Below are 24,830 nucleotides of genomic sequence, written 5' to 3'. Positions count from 1 at the left end.
TATCTGCTGCAGATCTACAAGTCCTCTGAATGCTGAGCTCTGTATAACCCTGCCCACACCACTGATTGGCAGCTTTCTGTGTACACTGTGCATAGGTAGAAAACTGCTATCAGCAATGGTGGTGTGGTTGCACCACTTGGAAGCAGACCATATAGTCCTCTAGTGTTAATCTCTTGCCTCTGAGGGGCACTTTGCACACTACGACATTGCAGGTGCGATGTCGGTGGGGTCAAATCAAAAGTGACGCACTTCCGGTGTCACTCTCGACATCGTAGTGTTTAAAGCATTTTTGATACGATTAACGAGCGCAAAAGCGTCGTAAATCGTATCATCGGTGTAGCGTTGGACATTTCCATGAATTGGGAAAGACCGATGTTACGATGTTGTTCCTCGTTCCTGTGGTAGCACACATCGCTGTGTATGAAGCCGCAGGAGCGAGGAACATCTCCAACCTGCGTCCCGGCTGGCTATGCGGAAGGGAGAAGGTGGGCGGGATGTTTACGTCTCACTCATCTCCGCCTCTCCGCTTCTATTGGCCGCCTGCCGTGTGACGTCGCTATGACGCCGCACGACCCGCCCCCTTAGGAAGGAGGCGGGTTGCCGGCCAGAGCGACGTCGCAGGGCAGGTGAGTGCATGTGAAGCTGCCATAGCGATAATGTTCGCTACGGCAGCTATCACCATGATATCGCTGCTGCGACGGGGGCGGGGACTATCGCGCTCGGCATCGCAGCATCGGCTTGCGATGTCGTAGTATGCAAAGGGCCCCTAAGGATCAAGCGAGCACATCATACTTACTGAGGCTCCGTCATGGCGGCACACTGCTTCCAGATCACGCATTCACTTTCGGTGCTGCACATTAGGCTCATCACATATGCACTGCTTTCCCCGCCCACCGACCATTCTGGCGTCTGTGAATAATTGCAGTCAGATGTGCCCCCCAGCCATGCCTGCAACCAATCACAAACACTGTCTGAGGGTCAGTATCGTGGTATAAAAATAAAATAAAATTAATTGGTGCAGGGTCCCCCCATATTATGATACCCAGCACAGATAAAGCCACGGCTACAGGCTGCAGCCCCCAGCCCTGTGCTTAACTTGGCTGTGTATCAAAATAAGAGGAATTGTTTTATTTTATTTTTATACCACAATACTGACCCGCAGACAGGGCCTGTGATTGGTTGCAGGCAGATGTGGTCACACAGGCTGGGGGCGTGTCTGACTGCAACCAATCACAGATGCCAGGACAGACGGTGGGCGGGGAAAGCAATGTATATGCGATGACAATAATGCGCGGCACTGGAAATGAATGCACGAGCTTAAAGCAGTGTGCCGCCATGACGGATCCTTGGTGCGTACAGCGCGCGCTCTCCTATCCCCCATCCCTTGTACCAACATTTTTAATCTCCGGATTTTGGTCCCCATAGATTTATAAAGGGACCAGATTCAGGACTGCAACTGGATATAAAAAAAAAAAAAAAGATAACGGACCCACGCATCTCTAGACATAAATCTATTTTTTTGGTGATTATTGTCCTGTGTGGCAACATTTGATTTCTGACTGCGACAATTATTACTGAGTATAAAAGCCCCGTTACACGCAGCGACGTATCTAACGATATATCGCCGGGGTCACAGATTCCGTGACGCACATCCGGCATCGTCAGCGACGTTGTTGCGTGAGACACCAACGAACGGCCGTTAACGATCAAAAATACTCACCTTATCGTTGATCGTTGACACGTTGTTCATTTTCATAAAATCGTTCATTGTTGAGGACGCAGGTTGTTCGTCGTTCCCGAGGCAGCACACATCGCTACGTGTGACACCTCTGGAACGACGAACTACAGCTTACCTGTGGCCGCCGGCAATGAGGAAGGAAGGAGATGGGCGGGATGTTACGGCCGCTCATCTCCGCTTCTATTGGGCGGCCGCTTAGTGACGCTGCACGAACCGCCCCCTTAAAAAGGAAGCGGTTCGCCGGCAACAGTGACATCGCTAGGCAGGTGTGTGTGACGGCTCCTAACGGTATTGTGCGCCACAGGCAGCGATTTGCCTGTAACGCACAAACGACGGGGGCGGGTGCTTTCACCAGCGATATCGCTGAGTGTAAAGCCTGCTAAATTATTATTTAATGGCCTTCAGCTTGATCTTGAGCCATGGTGACTTGATGTGTGAACACTCTGTAGGAAGAACGATCTTGTGCAGCCTAGAAAGGTCCATCAGGGTGTTTTCTGCCATTTTCTTGATAGTATCAAGCCATCGGGTTCCTGGTCTTCCTCTTCTTCCTTCTGACCATGAAGTTCTTCTCCAGTTATTGCTCTCTGCGTTGATGCACAACCTGTCTCCTCCCTACATCTGTGACCTAGTCTCCCGGTACCTACCTGCACGCAACCTCAGATCCTCACAAGATCTCCTTCTCTGCTCCTCTCTTATCTCCTCTTCCCACAATCGCGTACAAGATTTCTCCCGTGCATCCCCCATACTCTGGAACGCTCTACCTCAGCACATCAGACTCTCCACTACCGTGGAAAGCTTCAAGAGGAACCTCAAGACCCACCTCTTCCAACAAGCCTACAACCTACAATAACCCTCAGTCCAGTAGACCACTGCGCAACCAGCTCTGTCCTCACCTATTGTACCATCACCCATTCCTTGTAGACTGTGAGCCCCATTGTACGTATACCCTCTCTCACTTGTAAAGCGCCATGGAATAAAGGCCGCTATAATAATAAATAATAATAATAATAATAATAATGTGTCCAAAGTAGGAAAGTCATATCCTGGTGATCCTTGCATCGAGTTACACGTCTGGCTTGATTTCTTCCTAATATGATGTTTGTTCTTCTTGCCATCCATGGTTTTGATAACATCTTTCTCCAGCACCACATTTACAGTTAGGTCCAGAAATATTTGGACAGTGACACAAGTTTTGTTATTTTAGCTGTTTACAAAAACATGTTCAGAAATACAATTATATATATAATATGGGCTGAAAGTGCACACTCCCAGCTGCAATATGAGAGTTTTCACATCCAAATCGGAGAAAGGGTTTAGGAATCATAGCTCTGTAATGCATAGCCTCCTCTTTTTCAAGGGACCAAAAGAAATTGGACAAGTGACTCTAAGGGCTGCAATTAACTCTGAAGGCGTCTCCCTCGTTAACCTGTAATCAATGAAGTAGTTAAAAGGTCTGGGGTTGATTACAGGTGTGTGGTTTTGCATTTGGAAGCTGTTGCTGTGACCAGACAACATTCGGTCTCAGGAACTCTCAATTGAGGTGAAGCAGAACATCCTGAGGCTGAAAAAAAAGAAAAAATCCATCAGAGAGATAGCAGACATGCTTGGAGTAGCAAAATCAACAGTCGGGTACATTCTGAGAAAAAAGGAATTGACTGGTGAGCTTGGGAACTCAAAAAGGCCTGGGCGTCCACGGATGACAACAGTGGTGGATGATCGCCGCATACTTTCTTTCGTGAAGAAGAACCCGTTCACAACATCAACTGAAGTCCAGAACACTCTCAGTGAAGTAGGTGTATCTGTCTCTAAGTCAACAGTAAAGAGAAGACTCCATGAAAGTAAATACAAAGGGTTCACATCTAGATGCAAACCATTCATCAATTCCAAAAATAGACAGGCCAGAGTTAAATTTGCTGAAAAACACCTCATGAAGCCAGCTCAGTTCTGGAAAAGTATTCTATGGACAGATGAGACAAAGATCAACCTGTACCAGAATGATGGGAAGAAAAAAGTTTGGAGAAGAAAGGGAACGGCACATGATCCAAGGCACACCACATCCTCTGTAAAACATGGTGGAGACAACGTGATGGCATGGCTTTCAATGGCACTGGGTCACTTGTGTTTATTGATGACATAACAGCAGACAAGAGTAGCCGGATGAATTCTGAAGTGTACCGGGATATACTTTCAGCCCAGATTCAGCCAAATGCCGCAAAGTTGATCGGACGGCGCTTCATAGTACAGATGGACAATGACCCCAAGCATACAGCCAAAGCTACCCAGGAGTTCATGAGTGCAAAAAAGTGGAACATTCTGCAATGGCCAAGTCAATCACCAGATCTTAACCAAATTGAGGATGCATTTCACTTGCTCAAATCCAGACTTAAGACGGAAAGACCCACAAACAAGCAAGACCTGAAGGCTGCGGCTGTAAAGGTCTGGCAAAGCATTAAGAAGGAGGAAACCCAGTGTTTGGTGATGTCCATGGGTTCCAGACTTAAGGCAGTGATTGCCTCCAAAGGATTCGCTACAAAATATTGAAAATAAAAATATTTTGTTTGGGTTTGGTTTATTTGTCCAATTACTTTTGACCTCCTAAAATGTGGAGTGTTTGTAAAGAAATGTGTACAATTCCTACAATTTCAGATATTTTTGTTCAAACCTTCAAATTAAACGTTACAATCTGCACTTGAATTCTGTTGTAGAGATTTCATGTCAAATCCAAATGTGGTGGCATGCAGAGCACAACTCGCGAAAATTGTGTCACTGTCCAAATATTTCTGGACCTAACTGTATAAGGTGCTGATTCTTCTTTCTTGTTCCGTCCAGGTTTCGCATCCATATGTTACTACAGAAAAGACCAGACTATGTACAAGCCATGACTTCATCACCAGTGAAATGTTCATTGATTTGAGGACTTTCTCCAGTGACTTCAGTGTTGATTTGCCCATAGCTATTCTCTTATTCACTTCCGGGGTTGTCGCTGTATCTTGAGTGATCGTTGATCAGAGTAGGCTAAAGTCATTACAACTTTCAGTTCATTGCCGTCCATCTCAAATGTGTCCCACTTGTACCTGGCAGTAGTCAATATTTTTCTTTGTATTGAGTAGGAGTTTCATGTTTGAGCGTTCCATCTTGACACTCTGTAATAATCCTTCATTTCATCTAGGCTTGCTGCTGTCAATGTTGTATCCTCGGCGTATTTAAAGGGAACCTGTCAGGTGCAATATGCACCCAGAATCACGAGCAGTTCTGGGTACATATTAAGCCTGCTTTACACGAGACGATAGATTGTGCGATAGCACAATCGATCGTACCCGCCCCCGTCGTTTTTGCGTCACGGGCAATTAGTTGCCCATGGTACACAAACTCGTTTAACCCCCATCACACGTACTTACCTTCCGGACGACCTCGCTGTGGGCGATGAACGTCCACTTCCTGGAGTGGGCGGGACGTTCGGCGTCACAATGACGTCACACGGCAGACGGCCAATAGAAGCGGAGGGGCGGAGATGAGCGGGATGTAAACATCCCGCCCACCTCCTTCCTTCCATTAAGCCGTCGGGTGCCGCGGGAGGCAGGTAAAGCTGTTGTTCGTCGTTCCCGTGGTGTCACACGGAGCAACGTGTGATGCCACGAAAACGATGAACTACCGCCGGCATTTTAATTAAACAATTTTATGAAACCTAGCGACGAGTACACGACTCACGATTTCTGAGCGATACTGCGTCGCTAGGAGGTGTCACACGAAACCACGTCGTGCGGTATGCCGGGTGTGCGTCACGAAAACCGTGACCCCAACGACATATCGCACAATCTATCGTCTCGTGTAAAGCCCGCTTTAGTGTTTCCTGCCTAACTGTCCCTGTATCTAGTAGCATAAATTAACAGATCTTTAGAAAACGTATTTCGTTTCGAGCGCGGGGACTAGTCCCGAGGGCGTTTGTTCTCTTAGCTAGTAGGCACATATAGCATGCCTCTGTGGGCGTACTAATGTGTTAATGAATGCGCAGCGATGCCGCATATACCTCACTGTTCATGGGGCCTGGCGGAGGATGGATGTGCACTGCGCATGATCCAGAGTCCTCAGCATTTCCAGTCATTCGCACTGTACCTCACTGAAGCCGGGAAGCTTACACCCGGCATCTGTTTAGTGTGCATGATCGGAAGTCCTGGGTACTCCGGATCATGTGCACTGCGCATCCATCCTCCGCTGGCCGCTATGAACAGTGAGGTATGTGTGGCATAGCTGCGCATTCATTAGCATGTTAGTACACCCACAAGGGCGTGCTACCACGCTATGTGGGCCGACTAGCCAGGGGAACTAACGCCCAGGGGACTAGTCCCCGCGCTCATTAGTATATGATATACGATCTTTAGAAATACTTTTTCTAAAGATCTCTTTATCTATGTTACTAGATACAGGGACTGTTAGGCAGGGATTAGCAATATACACCCAGAACTGCTCGTGGTGCTGGGTGCATATTACACCTGACAGGTTCCCTTTAATATTGTGGATGACTTGTCCAGCAATTTTGATTCTGTCTTCTTTTTTTGGCAAATCCAGCCGTCCTGAAAATAGCTTCTTCCTATCAACTGAAGAGCAATGGTGACAGGCTGCAGCCTTGTCTGCTGTGAACCTCGCTGTGTCACCGTGTTCTGTCCGTGCTGTTGCTTCTTGTCTGCTTTGAACCTCGCCATTTCACCATGTTTTGTCCGCGCTGTTGCTTCTTGTCTGCTCTGAACCTCACCGTGTCACCATGTTCTGTCCGCGCTGTTGCTTCTTGTCTGCTGTGAACCTCGCCGTGTCACCGTGCTCTGTCCGCGCTGTTGCTTCTTGTCTGCAGTGAACCTCGCCGTGTCACCGTGCTCTGTCCACGCTGTTGCTTCTTGTCTGCAGTGAACCTCGCCGTGTCACCGTGCTTTGTCCGCGCTGTTGCTTCTTGTCGCTGTGAATCTCGCCGTGTCACCATGCTCCGTCCGCGCTGTTGCTTCTTCTCTGCTGTGAACCTCGCCGTGTCACCATGCTCCGTCCGTGCTGTTGCTTCTTCTCTGCTGTGAACCTCGCCGTGTCACCATGCTCCGTCCGCGCTGTTTCTTCTCGTCTGCTGTGAACCATGCGGTGTCACCATGCTCTGTCCGCGCTGTTGCTTCTTGTCTGCTGTGAACCTCGCTGTGTCACCGTGCTCTGTCCGCGCTGTTGCTTCTTGTCTGCTCTGAACCTCGCCGTGTCACCATGCTCTGTCCGAGCTGTTGCTTCTTGTCTGCTATGAACCTCGCCGTGTCACCGTGCTCTGTCCGCGCTGTTGCTTCTTGTCTGCTCTGAACCTCGCCGTGTCACCGTGCTCTGTCCGCGCTGTTGCTTCTTGTCTGCTCTGAACCTCGCCGTGTCACCATGCTCTGTCCGCGCTGTTGCTTCTTGTCTGCTGTGAACCTCGCCGTGTCACCGTGCTCTGTCCGCGCTGTTGCTTCTTGTCTGGTCTGAACCTCGCCGTGTCACCGTGCTCTGTCCGCGCTGTTGCTTCTTGTCTGCTCTGAACCTCGCCGTGTCACCGTGCTCTGTCCGCGCTGTTGCTTCTTGTCTGCTGTGAACCTCGCCGTGTCACCGTGCTCTGTCCGCGCTGTTGCTTCTTGTCTGCTCTGAACCTCGCCGTGTCACCGTGCTCTGTCCGCGCTGTTGCTTCTTGTCTGCTATGAGCCATGCCGTGTCACCGTGCTCTGTCCGCGCTGTTGCTTCTTGTCTGCTCTGAACCTCGCCGTGTCACCGTGCTCTGTCCGCGCTGTTGCTTCTTGTCTGCTGTGAACCTCGCCGTGTCACCGTGTTCTGTCCGCGCTGTTGCTTCTTGTCTGCTCTGAACCTCGCCGTGTCACCGTGCTCTGTCCGCGCTGTTGCTTCTTGTCTGCTCTGAACCTCGCCGTGTCACCGTGCTCTGTCCGCGCTGTTGCTTCTTGTCTGCTCTGAACCTAGCTGTGTCACCGTGCTCTGTCCGCGCTTTTGCTTCTTGTCTGCTCTGAACCTCGCCGTGTCACCGTGCTCTGTCCGCGCTGTTGCTTCTTGTCTGCTCTGAACCTCGCCGTGTCACCGTGCTCTGTCCGCGCTGTTGCTTCTTGTCTGCTCTGAACCTAGCTGTGTCACCGTGCTCTGTCCGCGCTGTTGCTTCTTCTCTGCTCTGAACCTCGCCGTGTCACCGTGCTCTGTCCGCGCTGTTGCTTCTTCTCTTCTCTGAACCTCGCCGTGTCACCGTGCTCTGTCCGCGCTGTTGCTTCTTCTCTGCTGTGAACCTCGCTGTGTCACCGTGCTCTGTCCGCGCTGTTGCTTCTTGTCTGCTGTGAACCTCGCTGTGTCACCGTGCTCTGTCCGCGCTGTTGCTTCTTCTCTTCTCTGAACCTCGCCGTGTCACCGTGCTCTGTCCGCGCTGTTGCTTCTTCTCTGCTGTGAACCTCGTCGTGTCACCGTGTTCTGTCCACGCTGTTGCTTCTTGTCTGCTCTGAACCTCGCTGTGTCACCGTGCTCTGTCCGCGCTGTTGCTTCTTCTCTGCTCTGAACCTCGCTGTGTCACCGTGCTCTGTCCACGCTGTTGCTTCTTCTCTGCTGTGAACCTCGCTGTGTCACCGTGCTCTGTCCGCGCTGTTGCTTCTTCTCTGCTGTGAACCTCGCTGTGTCACCGTGCTCTGTCCGCGCTGTTGCTTCTTCTCTGCTGTGAACCTCGCTGTGTCACTGTGCTCTGTCCGCGCTGTTGCTTCTTCTCTGCTGTGAACCTCGCTGTGTCACCGTGCTCTGTCCGCGCTGTTGCTTCTTCTCTGCTGTGAACCTCGCTGTGTCACCGTGCTCTGTCCGCGCTGTTGCTTCTTCTCTGCTCTGAACCTCGCTGTGTCACCGTGCTCTGTCCGCGCTGTTGCTTCTTGTCTGCTGTGAACCTCGCTGTGTCACCGTGCTCTGTCCGCGCTGTTGCTTCTTCTCTGCTCTGAACCTCGCTGTGTCACCGTGCTCTGTCCGCGCTGTTGCTTCTTCTCTGCTCTGAACCTCGCTGTGTCACCGTGCTCTGTCCACGCTGTTGCTTCTTCTCTGCTGTGAGCCTCGCTGTGTCACCGTGCTCTGTCCGCGCTGTTGCTTCTTGTCTGCTGTGAACCTCGCTGTGTCACCGTGCTCTGTCCGCGCTGTTGCTTCTTCTCTGCTCTGAACCTCGCTGTGTCACCGTGCTCTGTCCGCGCTGTTGCTTCTTCTCTGCTCTGAACCTCGCCGTGTCACCCGTGCTCTGTCCGCGCTGTTGCCTCTTGGCTCATGTAAAGGCTCCTGATGAGGCTGATCTGATGGTCAGGCACACCCATATCCTTCATAATATTGCAAAGTTCCTGCTGATCATTACAGTGAATGCCTTTGCTGTAGTCAAAAAGCAGAAATAGGGCTGAGTATTTGCTAGTCTATGCGCCATAGTCGGACAGTTTCCACAGTCGGTGGCATCTCCCGTTTTTACAACAGGAGCAACCAAGGCTGATCCCACACTGATGCCAGGTTCTGCCCCGTGCCCAGGTGACTCCTGCTGTGCCCCTGCCCCACCTCCTGCACTGCTCAGCAGCAGACACCGGCCTCTTCCTTCTCTGCGCTTCCTCCTCATCCTCTCCGCTCCGGGGGCGCTGCTGGGATGTGACCCGCGCACCGTGCGATGATCTGACATGTTCATACAGCTGCAGAAGTTGGCACGGCCGTGGGAGCGCTGGGGTTAAGCACCCTTTCCGCGCCGGCCGATCAGTGATATCTTCATTGTTAGTGGTGTTTAACAAGTTTTTTTGGGAACTTCAGATATCAGTGATCAATGATAACATGGAAAAGCGGCCATAAGTGCAATTCATGACTATTTATCGGAGCCGTGAACGAAGCTCCGGCGGTGCAGGGGTTAAACAGGTGTGGCTAAGTGACGGCTGTCAGTGTGCGCAGGCGCGGCCGGGACATACACACAGCGCTGCTGCCTCTCCTATCAGTGTGGGGACAGGCGGCGGGTGTGCGGGATCTTGGGCAGCGGCCGCCGGATATTGGGCGGTGGAGCACGGCCCGGAACCATCCTGTGAGCGGGACCCGGACTCCCTCCCCGCCTCCATATTCCATGGGATGATAATGAGAGCCCGCTCGTGTTCCTTCATCAGCTCCTAGATGGCTCTGGTTACGGTGCAGCGGTCCCCCACCCCCAGCACGACCTCCAGCCCCTGCGTGTCGGTGAGTGATGAGGGTGCGGGTCCAGGGATCCTTCCTATTGTCCGCTGCTGCCAGCTCTTCCTGCCTCACAGTGTCCACCGGCGCCGGAGTGCGCATGCGCGGAGGCTGCTGCTGCTGAGTCCTCGCCATCCTTGTGCTTCCTTCCTTCTGTGCCCGGGCCTGCAATGTCCTGCACCCCAGGGGTACACTAGTGCTGGGCACCGACATCCCCTGTGCTGCTGTGTCTCTGTGCTGGGCGCTGACATCCTCTGTGCTGCTGCGATGGGCACTGCCCTGCTCTGTGCCATTCTGATGGGCACTGACATCCCCTGTGCTGCTGTGCCTCTGTGCTGGGCGCTGAGCTCCTCTGTACTGCTGCCATTGTGATGGGCACTGACATCCAATGTGCCATTGTGATGGGCACTGACGTCCCCTGCGGTGCTGTGCCTCTGCTGGGCGCTGAGCTCCTCTGTACTGCTGCCGCTGTGACGGGCGCTGACTCCCCCTGTGCCGCTGTGACGGGCGCTGACTCCCCCTGTGCCGCTGTGACGGGCGCTGACTCCCCCTGTGCCGCTGTGACGGGCGCTGACTCCCCCTGTGCCGCTGTGACGGGCGCTGACTCCCCCTGTGCCGCTGTGACGGGCGCTGACTCCCCCTGTGCCGCTGTGCCGGGCGCTGACGCCCCCTGTGCCGGGCGCTGACGCCCCCTGTGCCGGGCGCTGACGCCCCCTGTGCCGGGCGCTGACGCCCCCTGTGCCGGGCGCTGACGCCCCCTGTGCCGGGCGCTGACGCCCCCTGTGCCGGGCGCTGACGCCCCCTGTGCCGCTGTGACGGGCGCTGACGCCCCCTGTACCTTTATGAAACTTGCATTGTACGTAGAGCATTTTGGGTGCTAGCAGTTAGTCTGCAGTAACATTAGCGTGCGGTCTTATCCTGCGCCCTTTTAGAGGTTGTCAACCTGTTTCTTAAATGGATCATGTCAGATTCCTGCTGCCTGAACCACATCAGCGTGCATTGGACACTATTGAAGCCTTGTACATACCCTGAAAAGTTACCCAGGGCAGTGACCCAGCTTCATCATTGATGTATTACTGCAGTTACTACTTTTTATAAATGTGACACAGAAAAGAACCCCCCCCCCCCCCAAAAAAAAAATTGCCAAAGACTCAACATATGCACGTGGCCTTAGTCACAAAAAATGTCTCAAATCGAGACTCCTCCAGACAGGGACTGGACATTTGGTAAGTCACTTTCTGGATCTGTATACAGGTATCTGCCCACGATCAGGACTCGCTGTGTCCTGGACATAGCGGGTCCTGACCTGCGGGCCTGTGAGTCTCCTCCGCAGGAGAACGCAGCTGCCTGTGCCCACGATCAGGGTTCAGTGCGCTGTGGTCTCTCGCTTGTGTTCTCCCTATGGAGGATGCATGCGAATCCACAGCAAACAATTGACATGCTGCGGTCTGGAAAGACTTACCACAGGTCAGTGTTTGCTGCAGAAAAAACAAGCACAGTGGGCCGGGATTTCTAGAAATCCCATATACTGTGCTTGTACTGTACAATGCAGCGTTTTGGACGCAGTGAAAACATTCTACATCCAAAACACTGATCATGGGCACGCAGCCTAAAGCTTTTGTATAAGCAAAGTTATAGAGGAAAAATCCCATAAAACATATAGCGGTTGTCTGAAACATTCATACTGATGATCTGACCTTAGGATAGGCCATCAATGTCTGATCGGTGGGGATGTGGCACCCGGCAGCTCCGCCAATCAGCTGCTCCTGATGCTGCTGCCATTTGTAACTACTTTGTTCTGGAGCTGCACAGCAATTGTATAGTGACCACAGCCGGGTACTGCATGTCCTCTTCTCATATGAATCTATAGGGAGCAGACGTGCAGTACCCGGCCCTGGCAACTATTCTGTCAATGGAGCTGTCCCAACTCCACTACTGAATAGTTATGGCTGATTGGCGGGGTCCAGAATGTCGCTTCTCCACCGATCAGGCACTGATGGCCCATCCTAAGAATAGACCGCTAATATTAAAGTCCCAGACAATCCCTTTTTAAAAAAAAACCCAAACAAAAAAATGACACACAACATATAGAGCATAAGGCGCGAATATACAAAACCCACTGAAAAAGGAGAAAATTATTTCAGAAAAGTGTAGACACCACGGTGATGAATTGGGGCTGTGTGTGGGATGACTGGGCACAGGTCTTACCTATACACACACAGGGAGCGACCTGTGAGGGGAGCGGGGTGGGCACCGGCCTCGGATTAGTCAGGTCCCTACAATCCGGGGCCGGTCTTCCAAAGTAACACATAGCTGCAACAGCGCAGCCCAACCCTGATTGCTGCTGGCCGCGGGTCTGGGAGCAGTAATAAGCGGTCAGAATTTTTGTATTTGGTTTCTGGTAAACATTTTGCATATTTCGGCTTTTATAGACTTATTTATTTTTCCTGCACAGTCAACTTTGATGTGGTCATAAAGCAGCTGAAAGGAGCCCAGAGAAGGCAACACGAAAACATCCGTGCATCATGTCTATGATTTACTGTCTTGCGAGTATTTTAGAGATCTGATTGTGCCCTTTAAAAAAAAAATAATAATAAAAAAAAAATGGCCAAATTGCAGACACGTCGCAGTCACGTGTGATTGTCATTGGAATCCATGGGCAGTGCGTCACTGATAACTGAAAACTGAAAACGCGGGGGAAACATTTGTGACCAAAGGAAACGATCCATTCAATACTGCAGGATCCCACGTGGCCCCAGTGTAAGGCCAGTTTCACACACCCTTCTTTTTGCCGGTTTTGCGGATCCGGCACACTCCCGTACAGTGAATACAGTACAATGACAGCGCAACAAGCGCTGGTCACGTGCTGTCATGTGACCGGAGCATGTAACCCGGAAGTTACAGCGCTGTCATTGTACTGTATTCACTGTACGGGAGCGTGCCGGATCCGCGAAACCGGCAAAAAGAAGGATGTGTGAAACTGGCCTAAGCGCTCGTACAGTCCAGAGTGTATTAGATAATATCCATATGTAAAATGTGGACTGTGTGGACAGCACACTGACACCGCCACCAGCAGACATGAAAGTCTTGACACACGGAGCAATGGTTTGCGTGTAAAATGAATAAGTCGTGGCTTTAATCCGCATTTGATCACTCATCCGTTATACGTCATTGTGCAGAAAAAACATTGCATATGGGTTACCGGCCGTATATCGTGAGTTTTTGTTTTTTTTTGTATTTTTTTTTATGGAACTTTTATGTTTGGCTTCCTATTTTGATGTAAAAATTGGATTTAATATTCGGATGTAGAAACGTCAGGGCTTTTTTTTTTTTTTTTTTTTTTTAGGTTGAAAAATGGTCATTGTTGCATATTCTTGTCTGAATTTGGCCTTAGGCCACGTGCACGCGGTGATTATTTGGTTATTTATTTATTTATTTTTTTTTTTGGTCTCAGTATTTGTAGCCAAAACCAGGAGTGGAACAGAGGAAAAGTATAATAGAAACACGGGCACCACTTTTTTTTTTTTTTTTTTCCCTTCCCATTTCTGCTCTTGAATTACAAATACTGATGGAAAAACTCCCCGAATACTCAATGTGTGAACATGGCCTTAGTGTTACAAGCTAAGGCTCTCGCTGACAGATTCTCAGGTAACTTATGCTGTAGACAGTGCAGCACAGGCGCCGTAGAAGGCAGGCAGTGTCAGTTTTGTAATGAAAACCAATTGTAAAAAATGTTCTTTAGTCCTAAATACATGCTTTAAAACCTCTTGTGTTGTGAATATGTGCAGACAGACCACGGTGGCAAAGCCAATGATCGCACAGCATCGGTGATCTACGTGTGCCCTTGGCGGGGCTCGGCTACCTGTCCTTATACTCTGTTTCCGTGCTTCGTACCATACAGGTCAGGGTTGGGTGACAGCGATCACTACAGATTTTTTGGTAATATTTATGACTTTAGAGGTCGGGTACAAACTGCACTAAAGTGTCACGCGGCAAGATGTGATGGGGCAAAGATGACGGGTCCCTATTGACATTGCTTGTGTGGGCTGGTTTTCATGCCTGTGTTTTACATCTGTGCAAATTGTAGGTTGTATGGCGGTGTAATCCTGTAAGACTGTAGGGTCGGGCTGGTTTTTTTTTTTTTTTTTTTTTTTTTTTTTTTTTGTCTCTCCAATTCTAGGTTTGATACGTGTTACAGAAAAAAACCTACACTGAACTCTAAATATGTGGCGTGTCCATCAGCTGCTCCGCTGTCTGAAATTGGACACTTTCACACGGCAGAATTTGCCATTGGATGTAAAATAACCAAACCCAAAACTGGTGGTATAGAGAAAAGTATAAGGATACGTGCCCACGATCAGGGTTATGTGGCATTCCATGTTTTCCCACACAGGAGATATTGATATGCTGCGGATTGGGAACATGCACCGCCGGCCAGTTTACACAGCATTAAAAAGATCAGTGGGCAGGAGATTTCTATAAATCCCATCCACTGTGCTTCTACTGTACAATGCTTTGAAAACACGTGGCATCCAAAGCGCTACTAATCCTGATCGTGGGCACGGGCCCGAATGGGTGAAAACTATAAGGGTACATGCACACGATTAGAACCCACTACGTCCTGGATGCGGCGGGTCCTGACCTGTGGTGCTGTGAGTCTCCTCGACAGGAGACAGCAGATGCCCGTGCCCATGATCCGGGTTTGGGGCACTGTAGTCTCTCGCTGTGTTCTCCCTACAGAGGATGCTTGTGACTCTGCAGCAAAGAATTGACATGCTGCAGCTCAGAAAGCCGCACCGCAAGTCAGTGCTTGCTGTGGGCCAAACACGCGCAGTGTGCATGGGATTTCTAGAAATCCCATCCACTGTGCTTGTACTGTACAACGCAGCGTTTTGGATGCAGTGAAAACCACGCTACAAAAACGCTGATTGTGGGCAAGCAGCATTAGGCCTTGCACGCACGCTGCGTTTTTTTATGCTTGTTTTGTTGCAGTTTATGCCAGCAAAGTTAAATAAGTTCTGAAGTGCTGTGCATACGCTGCTTCTTTTATCCTTGCAGTTTTGAGTGCAGAAAAAAAAAAGAGGCAGCATGTCAATTCTTGGTGCATTTTTTTTTTTTCCTGCATTTGAACCCCTTCCAGCCATTGATTTCACAAAAAAGTACCAAATATGCACCAAAAAAATGCAATTTTTCTTTGTTTTTGGGTGTTGTTTTTCTGCCCCAAGGGGCAGATTTTGGTGCAGAAAATTTCCACACCAAAAAACTCAGCATACTCACATACAAATAAATCCGGCCTAAGTCATACAGGGCGATACTATTGTGACTGTAAATATGCTGAATCCACAGATGGAAAGTCATGTCTGTACATGTGGGAATTGGTGTATTACTGTGTGAATGTCGCTCAATGTGCCGTGTATCACAGGTAATGCTCACATATATTTGTGGGAAAAAAATAGGATAAAAAATGTACAAACTACTCTCATGTCTGAGTGATCCACCCCTGAAGCACCATTCAGACGTGGTTGTTTTTTTGTTTGTAAATTTTTCATCAGAGTCCCAGTTTGCTACAAGTGTCATAAATGTTTCTAGTACAGGGGAATAAAAAATTTTTTAAAATCCTATCTGGCGGTTTGTGAACATCGGACTACACAAGGATGACAACTGAGTGCTGTTAGACTTATTTCACAGATCCCCAGAATTGCATTGCTGGCTTTGATCTGGCACACTCGGAACAATATTGGACATGTATGTGATTTTTTTTTTTTTTTTTTTTTTTTTTTTCGGGCACTGCATGGACTTGAGCAGCCCTATGAGTTACTGTAGGTACGAGTGTTATCCGTGAAAAACAGTTTTACTCGTATGAGTGCTTGTCACGGGGTCCTTCTCCAGTATCGCACAATCAACAGAGCGAGAGATGAGTGAAAATCCAAAGAAAATTTATTCCAAGCAAAATCAGACTGTTCTTAAAATAATACACAACACAGAGGGTAAAATAGTCCAGAAATACGAATATAGTCCAGTAAGCGATAAATGTCCAGGTTTCTCTGGGCAGCCTCAGCTTCTCCCACAGAGGATACATCTTCCTGCTTCTCTCTTGAAGTTTTCAGCCAGACTGAATAATAACACCAGGTAAGCAGAGAGTTTGGGTGGATCCCAGGCCTTCCTCCCCCAGACTTAGGGCCAAAAGCCCAGCCGGGGGTGATTAACCTGCAATCTATACACAAGGAATACACAGAATGGACAGAGCACCACGCCTAAAATACGAACATACACAAAATTATACACAACCCCCCCCCCCCCCCCCATATTCCACCATCACAGTGCGAATGTCTGAATGAGGCCTATGCCTCTGACATAGCAAACTTTTTACATTTTTTAGAATATCCAGTATAAATATAGTACTGCTCTACCAATGTACCCTTGGCCCAACTAGTGCCTCTGCTCTGGTGATCTCCAGGTCTTCGGTTACAAGGAGGCAGCACATGGCTTCTGCAGCCATGCAGCCAACATGTGCTGTGGTGCTGCTGGCGTCATGGTCCCTGGTACCGCCACTGGCATTGTGGCCCATGGAGCCGCTACTGACTTAAAGGTTGAGTATTTTTTTTTTTTTTTATTTTATGGTGTTTTGTTTTTTGTTTTTTTTTCTATTAATAGCAAGAAATCCTGGTAAAAAAATGAGAAAAAAAATACCCCCCCCATTAAGGCTACATTCACATGACCGTTCCGTTTTTGCGGACCGCAAAAAACGCTCCTTTTTTTTTTTTTTTTCACGGATGCATCCGTGTGATATCCGTTCCGTTCCATATACGGTCCGTGTGCCTTCCGTGTGTTTTTTTTTTTTTTTTGCGGACTGCAAAAAAATAAAATCAGCAAGAAAGATAAATAGATGAGTAGATATAGAGATGGATAGAGAGATAGGGATAAATGAATGACTAGAGGGATAGCTAGATAGATGAGAAAGACATATATATAATGTCCTACCCCCCTGCATATTCTAAGCTGGCACCCTTTTGTGACTTTCATGTGGCACTAAAGGGTGCTTAGCCCTGTATTTAGCCAAAAAATAAATAAGATAATTAAAAAAAAAAAAAAAAAAAATGACGTGGGGTCCCCCCATCTTTTGTAGCCAGCTAGGGTAAAGCAGACGGCTGCAGCCTGCAGACCACAGCTGGCAGCTTCACCTTGGCTGGTAGTCCAAAACAGAGGGCACCCCACGCTGTTATTTAAATTAAATAATTTAAAACAAACACTGGGTCCCCCCCCCAAATTGGATCACCAGCCAAGGTAAAGCAGACAGCTGTGGTCTGGTATTCTCAGACTAGGCAGGTCCACTTTTATTGGACCCTCCCCAGCCTACAAATAGCAGGCTACAGCCGCCCCAGAAGTGGCGCATCCATTAGATGTGCCAATCCTGGCGCTTTGCCCCAACTCATCCCGTTGCCCTGGTGCGGTGGCAAACTGGGTAATATATGGGGTTGATGCCAGATGTGTAATGTCACCTGGCATCAAGCCCTGGGGTTAGTGATGTCACGTGTCTATCAGATACCTGACATCACCAACCCAGTCAGTAAAAAAAAAAAAAAATTGACAAGTTTTATTTGAAAAAACACTCCCCAAAACATTCCCTCTTTCACCAATTTATTGAAAAGAACAATCAAATCCGCATCCGACGTAATCCAATAAGGGGGTCCCACGACGATCCATACCATAGTCACTGTCCCAGTCACTGAATAACAGAATGTTCCCCATTGGCTGGGAGAGCAATGCAGTGACCTGAGCTAACATCAATAGGTCAGCCCAGGTCACTGCAGGGGATGACTAGCGCTGCTGTGAGGAGGTTAGATGAGATCATTACCTGCTGTGATGATCTCCTGCGCTCCTGACGTCAGTGCTGTCACTGACCGCCGCGTTCACAGCGAAGAATTGCGGAAGCCCGTGACGTCACCACTAGTGACAGTCTCGTGCCGCCCGCGAGACGTGATGTGAGAACGCGGCGGGCGGGGAAGGCAGTGACAGCGCTGACATCAGAGCAAGTGATCGTCACAGCAGGTAATGATCTAATCTAACCTCCTGACAGCAGCGCTTGTCATCCCCTCGGCTGCCCGCACTGCAGTATGAGAAGCTGCTGACACTGCCGTGTGGGCAGACACTGACACTGCTGTGCCGGCAGCTGCGGGGCTGGCAGGGAGCGGGACACAGACTGCATGGGCACCCGGCAGAGGTCACACGAAGTGCTTCCGTGCGGCTTCCAGGGATTTTGCGGGCCCATTGACTTGTATTGAGTCACGGTCCGTTATTACGGAACAGAATAGGACATGTTCCATAATAACGGAACGGACATACGGCATCCGATGTGTTGTTTTTTTTTTTGTTTTTTTTTTTGTTTTTTTTTGTAGGATCGGATGCATACGGAAGTTCTTCTGTGTGCCATCCGGTCCTACACAAAAGACATTAAAAAGATGGTTCTGTCCGTGGGTCCGCAAAAAAACAGGAACTGACCAGGACAAACGGAACGGTCATGTGAATGAGCCCTAAGCCTATGAACAGGTGTGCTGAGATACCAAAAATCATGTAAAATTCCTAAACCTTTTGGAACTTTTGTATTTTATACAAATGTTTGTTTTGCAGATTTTGTATCAGTTTCTTGAGAGAGAAAAAGTGCAAATGTGTGGCTTATATTTGTGGACCTTTGCACTGTATGAATAGTCTTGGGCTGAGTTCACATGTCCTGTAATCATCCTGCAGAGATCCATTGGCAAAAAAGTTCCACAAACACAACTTTTTTTTTTGTCTGTTATTAAATAACTGATCTGTGCCAAATCCATTTTTTTTAACATGGGTGTCTATGGAGAATGAATCCGTTAAAGGGTTGCTATTTAGTAATACGTTTTACTAGCATTTGTAACGGATCTAGTTTTTTTCTGACTGGATCTGTTACAAATGGAAGATAAATAGTAATCTGTTCACAGATCTGTCCTCCTCAGACCTCCATGTTAAAAATCCGGATCCAGCAGACATCATTTTGCCAATGGATCTCTGCCGGATTCGTTCTAGCGGATGATTACTGGACATGTGAACTCAGCCTTAAGTGGTTATTCCAGACACATACAGTGGGTACGGAAAGTTTTCAGACCCCTTTAAATTTTTCACGCTTTGTTTCATTGCAGCCATTTGGTAAAATAAAAAAGTTCATTTTTTTTCTCATTCATGTACACTCTGCACCCCAACTTGACAGAAAAAAATAGAAATGTAGAAATGTTTGCAAATTAAATAAGAAAAACTGAAATATCACATGTTCATAAGTATTAAGATCATTTGCTCATATTTAAGTCACATGCTGTCCAGTTCCTTGTGATCCTCCTTGAGATGGTTCTACTCCTTCATTGGAGTCCAGCAGTGTTTAATTAAACTGATAGGACTTGATTTGGAAAGGCGCACACCTGTCTATAGAAGACCTCACAGCTCACAGTGTATGTCAGACCAAATGAGAATCATGAGGTCAAAGGAACTGCCCAAGGAGCTCAGAGACAGAATTGTGGCAAGGCACAGATGTGGCCAAGGTTACAAGAGAATTTCTGCAGTACTCAAGGTTCCTAAGAGCACAGTGGCCTCCATAATCCTTAAATGGAAGAAGTTTGGGATCACCAGAACTCTTCCTAGACCTGGCTGTCCAGCCAAACTGAGCAATCGTGGGAGAAGAGCCTTGGTGAGAGCGATAAAGAAGAACCCCAAGACCACTGTGGCTGAGCTCCAGAGATGCAGTAGGGAGATGGGAGAAAGTTCCACAAAGTGAACCATCACTGCAGCTCTCCACCAGTCAGGCCTTTATGGCAGAGTTGCCCGATGGAAGCCTCTCCTCAGAGTTTGCAGAAAAACACATGAAGGACTCCCAGACTGAGAAATAAGATTCTCTGGTCTGATGAGACAGACAGAACTTTTTGGAGATAATTGTAAGCAGTATGTGTGGAGAAAACCAGGCACTGCTCATCACCTGCCCAATATAATCCCAACAAAGAAACATGGTGGTGGCAGCATCATGTTATAGGGGTGTTCTTCAGCCCCAGGGACAGGACGACTGGTTGCAATTAAAGGAAAGATGAATGCGGCCAAGGACAAAGATATCCTGGAAGAAAACCTCTTGCAGAGGGTTCTGGACCTCAGACTTGGCTGAAGGTTCACCTTCCAACAAGACAATGACCCTAAGCACACAGCTAAAATATCAAAGGAGTGGCTTCAGAACAACTCTGTGACCATTCTTGACTGGCCCAGCCAGAGCCCTGACCTAAACCCAAACGAGCATCTCTGGATAGACCTGAAAATGGCTGTCCACCAACATTCACCATCCAACCTGACGAAGCTGAAGAGGATCTGCAAGGAAGAATGGCAGAGGATCCCCAAATCCAGGATCCCAAGAAGACTTCTGGCTGTTGTACGAGCTCAAAAAGGCGCTTCTACTCAATACTGAGGAAAGGGTCTGAATACTTATGACCATGTCATATGTCTGTTTTACTTGTTTAATAAATGGGGTGCAGAGTGTACATTAATGAGAAAAATTAAGACATTTTTTTTGAATTTACCAAATGGCTGCAATGAAACAGAGTGGAAAATTTAAAGGGCTCTCCTCTCAATACTTTCCGTACCCAATGTAAATGTCAGATCATTGTGAGTCCAACTATTTTTGGCCCTCGTCTTTTGCCAAAATAAGGGACCCGCTACTTTATTGACGATCTATGGCTCCGACAGAAATAGCGGAGTGCTGTGTCCCAGCGGACAGCTCCTCATCCATCCAGTGGATCGGCGTTATATACTATCGCATTAACCTGCCCTTACATTTTAGACAGCCGTGGGTAGAACGTTTGTTTGGCCAAGAACTATTCCTTCTGGATTATGATCGGTGGCCAATTAATTACGAGTTGTCAGTGCTAAAAAAGTGGCAACAGCTCATGTCTCACAAAAAAAATTGCACATGATGAAATCCAACATGCCTGATCTGTCTTCCACCTTCATCTGAAACCTGAGGAAGAGCCTGGGCGACCTTGTGCATGTGATCCTGTTGACCTGTCCTGAATTTGGAAGCATTTGTCTGATTAATTGGGCACTGTCTTATGATTTTGCTCGATCATGTATTTTTCTCACCGCACCATGTACAATATTTTACCCTAGAAACATTACTTATAATAAAGCTTATACCGTTGTAGCATTATAGAGCTTTTATTGGCCGCAGTCTGTGGCGTATATTGCTGTGTGCATGGTTCCTTCTGGAGGAAATTGACTTTACGCTGCTTTGTGTTTGCACTAAAATACTAGTTCCTGTTCTCAGAGCATATAGTCATACCCCTAATGAAAATATCCCAGATGTTTGGGAACGTGTCACCAAAAATATTGGTCTTAACTGTTGCAGGGGTGCTGCATGGCTGAAGATCACACACTTTTTTGGAGCTGCTCTCCGTCCAAATCGCTGCTGTTATAACATTTTGATTCTACCGCGTGACGCTGTCGCTGGTCATCTTGAGGGTTTTGTCGTAGTGACTGGTCTGTCTCCTGATTGACATCCTGCCCAGATCATCTGACTTCAGGACCCCTTACCCATGACTAGTACAGTGGGGGGGTCCCATGTGCCTCATTCTTCCTTGGCCAGAAGACTACAGCCTGGGAGGAATGGAATGATTGGGTGGCAACCGTCCAGAAATTCCAGGACAGTCCGTAAAAATAGGGCACACTTTCACTCTGTATGGGGTAAAAAAATTACGGCACCCGTAGAATATTTTTGACTGTAATTCTCATCATTTTACAGTGAATGCAAATATTTGTCCAGAAAACAATTAAAAAATCAACTTTAAGGAAATGGAGCAGCTACAGCCTATAGTAATGAATGCAGCATATACCTTCAGTGCCGTGCAGGTAGACAATCGGCAAAACTATTATCTGACCTCTTAAACACGTTGGCCATCACCTCGTTGGGTGAATCAGATCGTATATATGCTAGCGGAAAAAAAAATCTTCGACAGCACATTGCATGGTGTAAACCGGATGTGCTGCCAATAACTTGCAACTGTATGGTGACTGAACTGTTGCATTAGTCGTCCTTCTATCCCAATCACTGCTCCACAAGCAATTGCTGAATGACTTATAGTGGATCCTCACTCATTAACTGGCAATGGAAAAGTAGTGGCCAACCCTTTGAAATGCTCACCTGTGCAATAGTAAGGAAATCGTGAAATATGCACTGATGGTGGCTCTTGAGGACTGGAGTTTGGGAACGCTGCCCTGGCTTGACGTTCAGCTCCTCCCGGCGCTTCCTGATGGCCATGGGAGATTGAGGCTCCTGGCACTTAGGATTAGTGGGGGTCCCACTGATGAGACCCCTCCTAAACCACCGCCGTGATCAGAAGACCTGTCTATATTCAGTGGAGAATGGATCATTTTATTTAGACCGAAATTAAATTATTGCTACCCCTCCCAGATGACTCCTGAGACAGCAATTTGTTCTTCAATTCATGATTTAATCAAGGAAAGGTCTCCAGATATCTGTGACCCCCGAATCTCTATTAACCCCTTTGTGTGATGGCGGGTTCCCTATAGCGGTGCTCTGTCAGCACGGCTGTGGCGCCTCCTTTCCTCGGTGTATGTTGTTTTATGTATATTCTATAGAAAACTTCTTTCCTTTTTGGGATTATTTTTGCGCTTTATCCAAAATCCCTGTGATTTCATTCTCGCTGCGTTGGAATGAATGACTTCCCATATAATTATTCCCTGGCGCTCGCTTTACCAGTCTGTGGGCTCGCACCCACACCCGCTGAAATGAGTGGAAGCCGTCATTGAATTCAGAACGCTCATTGAGCTTTAATTTCATCGTCGTTCTATTTGAACCCTTTGGGTGCACAAAGCATTATTGCATTTCCTCCCCGATTTATTGGTTTAGGGCTTTCTCAGCGCCGGGTAGTCTGAGATAATCCCGTCTTATCTGTCCTGTAGTCCAGCACCACGCTGCATTTCCATAATACACCAAGCAGCTGGCTGCGCTTAAAACATCATTTGCATTTGGGCAGGCAGCTGCTTATATAAAGCCGTACGCTGGTGGCGACATCAGTGCTGGAAAAATGTGTGCATAATGTATAAGCAGTAAACGTCCTTCTCCCTGCGCCTTTCCTAGATGTGAGGCTCCGTACGGCCCCGGCGCTTTCTGAAAAAGGCCTAATAACACATTATGCGGCTGATCTGGCACTTTGTTGAAAACACAGCCATCAATTACTGTGCTCCTTAGGCTGCTTTCACACATCCGTTTTTTGCAGTGCGGCTCAATCCGGCTCAAAAACCTATGCGTCGGAAAAAACCGGATCCGTTGCATAAGTTTTTCCATGCGGCCCGTCCGTTTTTTTGACGGATGCGGCTTGATACTGAGCATGCGCAGTGCAAAAAACCGCATCTGGCAGCCGGATGTTTTTGCCGCAGGGACACTGCATCCGGCGTCCATAGGCTTGCATTGTAAATCGTGCCGCATCGCGCCGGATCCGGCTTTTTTCGCCGCACAAAAAAGTGTGCCAGGCAACGTTCCATCCAGCCACCGCATGGGCTAAATATGCCGCATCCGGCAAAAACCGGACGCAACGCAAGGCCATGCAGCACAATACGGCGCTAATGCAAGTCTTTGCGGGAAAAACGCAATCAGCGGCAAAAAAAAGTTGCGTTTTTTTCTGCAAAGCGCCGTATTGTGCCGCACAGGAAAAATCGGATGTGTGAAAGCAGCCTTACTCTGACTCGGCCCATTATGGCCCATTGATATCCTGCCGGTTACCATGACAACCAAGTGTGTGTAGTAAAGTGATTAGGGCCCTTGTAGGTATCCTCGTAATTGTTTCACCAGGGACTTGTTTGTTGGATTAATAGTTTGTATATGTTGATATCATGTTCCCACTTTTTGAACCACCAAGCGTGTGCGTATACGGTATGTATGTAATATATATTTTCATTTACTAGATTAATTTATTGCATGCAACAAACCTTTAGGTTATGTTCACACCGTGCATCTTTTAGATGCACCTAAATGCATGCATTTCCTTCTCCCAGCAAAGTCTGAGATTTCTATTTTGTTGTCCATACTGGGCATCTTTTTTTTTTTTTTTTTTTTTTCTGTAACTTGGCTGCATTTTTGAAGATGCAGCATGTCAATTCTTTTTGCATTTTTCCAGCATTTTTAAGCCCTCCAGTCAATAGATTTGACTTAAAATATTATTTGGGGCAAAAAAGGCATAAAAAAAACGCATGCGTTTTTTGCATTTTTTTTTTTTTTTTTGTTTTTTTTGTGGCCAAAACGCTGCATCTTTGTGGTTAAGAAAAGATGCAGTGTCGTGAACCCAGCCGTAAGGGGGCTTTACACGCAACGACATTGCTAACGAGATGTTGTTGGGGTCACGGAATTCGTGACGCACATCCGGCCTCGTTAGCGCAGTCGTTGCGTTTGAACGCATGAACGACCGTTAACAATTAAAATACTTACCTGATCGTTGACGCGTCGTTCTAATCCCAAATATCGTTGCTGTTGCAGGACGCAGATTGTTCATCGTCCTGCGGCAGCACACATCGCTACGTGTGACACCGCAGGAACGACGAACAACACCGTACCTGCAGCCGCCGGCAATGAGGAAGAAGGAGGTGGGCGGGATGTTACGGCCGCTCATCTCCGCCCCTCCGCTTCTATTGGGCGGTCCGCTTAGTGACGCCGTGTGTGACGCTGAACGAACCTTCCCCCTTAGAAAGCAGGCGGTTCGCCGGCCACAGCGACTTCGCTAGGCAGGTTAGTGTGACTGGTCCTAGCGATGTTGTGCGCCACAGGCAGCGATTTGCCCGTGACTCACAACTGATGGGGGCGGGTACGTTCACCAGCGAC

The 24,830-nt window shown here is 48.2% G+C and overlaps 1 protein-coding gene across 2 annotated transcripts in view; it reads left to right on the top strand.

Annotated features, from left to right (window-relative positions):
* Positions 1-9,677: 9,677 nt before the first annotated feature.
* Positions 9,678-24,830, top strand: part of SSH2 (slingshot protein phosphatase 2) — a 303,023-nt gene continuing 287,870 nt past the window's right edge. For both annotated transcript variants that reach the window (XM_075335233.1, XM_075335231.1), the window contains exon 1: positions 9,678-9,949. In XM_075335233.1, the coding sequence (XP_075191348.1) occupies positions 9,887-9,949 (63 nt within the window). In that variant the 5' untranslated portion in view covers positions 9,678-9,886. The remainder of the gene's footprint in view (positions 9,950-24,830) is intronic.

This window comes from Anomaloglossus baeobatrachus, chromosome 2, assembly GCF_048569485.1.
Source record: "Anomaloglossus baeobatrachus isolate aAnoBae1 chromosome 2, aAnoBae1.hap1, whole genome shotgun sequence".
Lineage (NCBI taxonomy): Eukaryota > Metazoa > Chordata > Amphibia > Anura > Aromobatidae > Anomaloglossus > Anomaloglossus baeobatrachus.
Note: the sequence above shows the minus strand (reverse complement) of the source record. Positions and strands in the feature narration are given on the sequence as shown.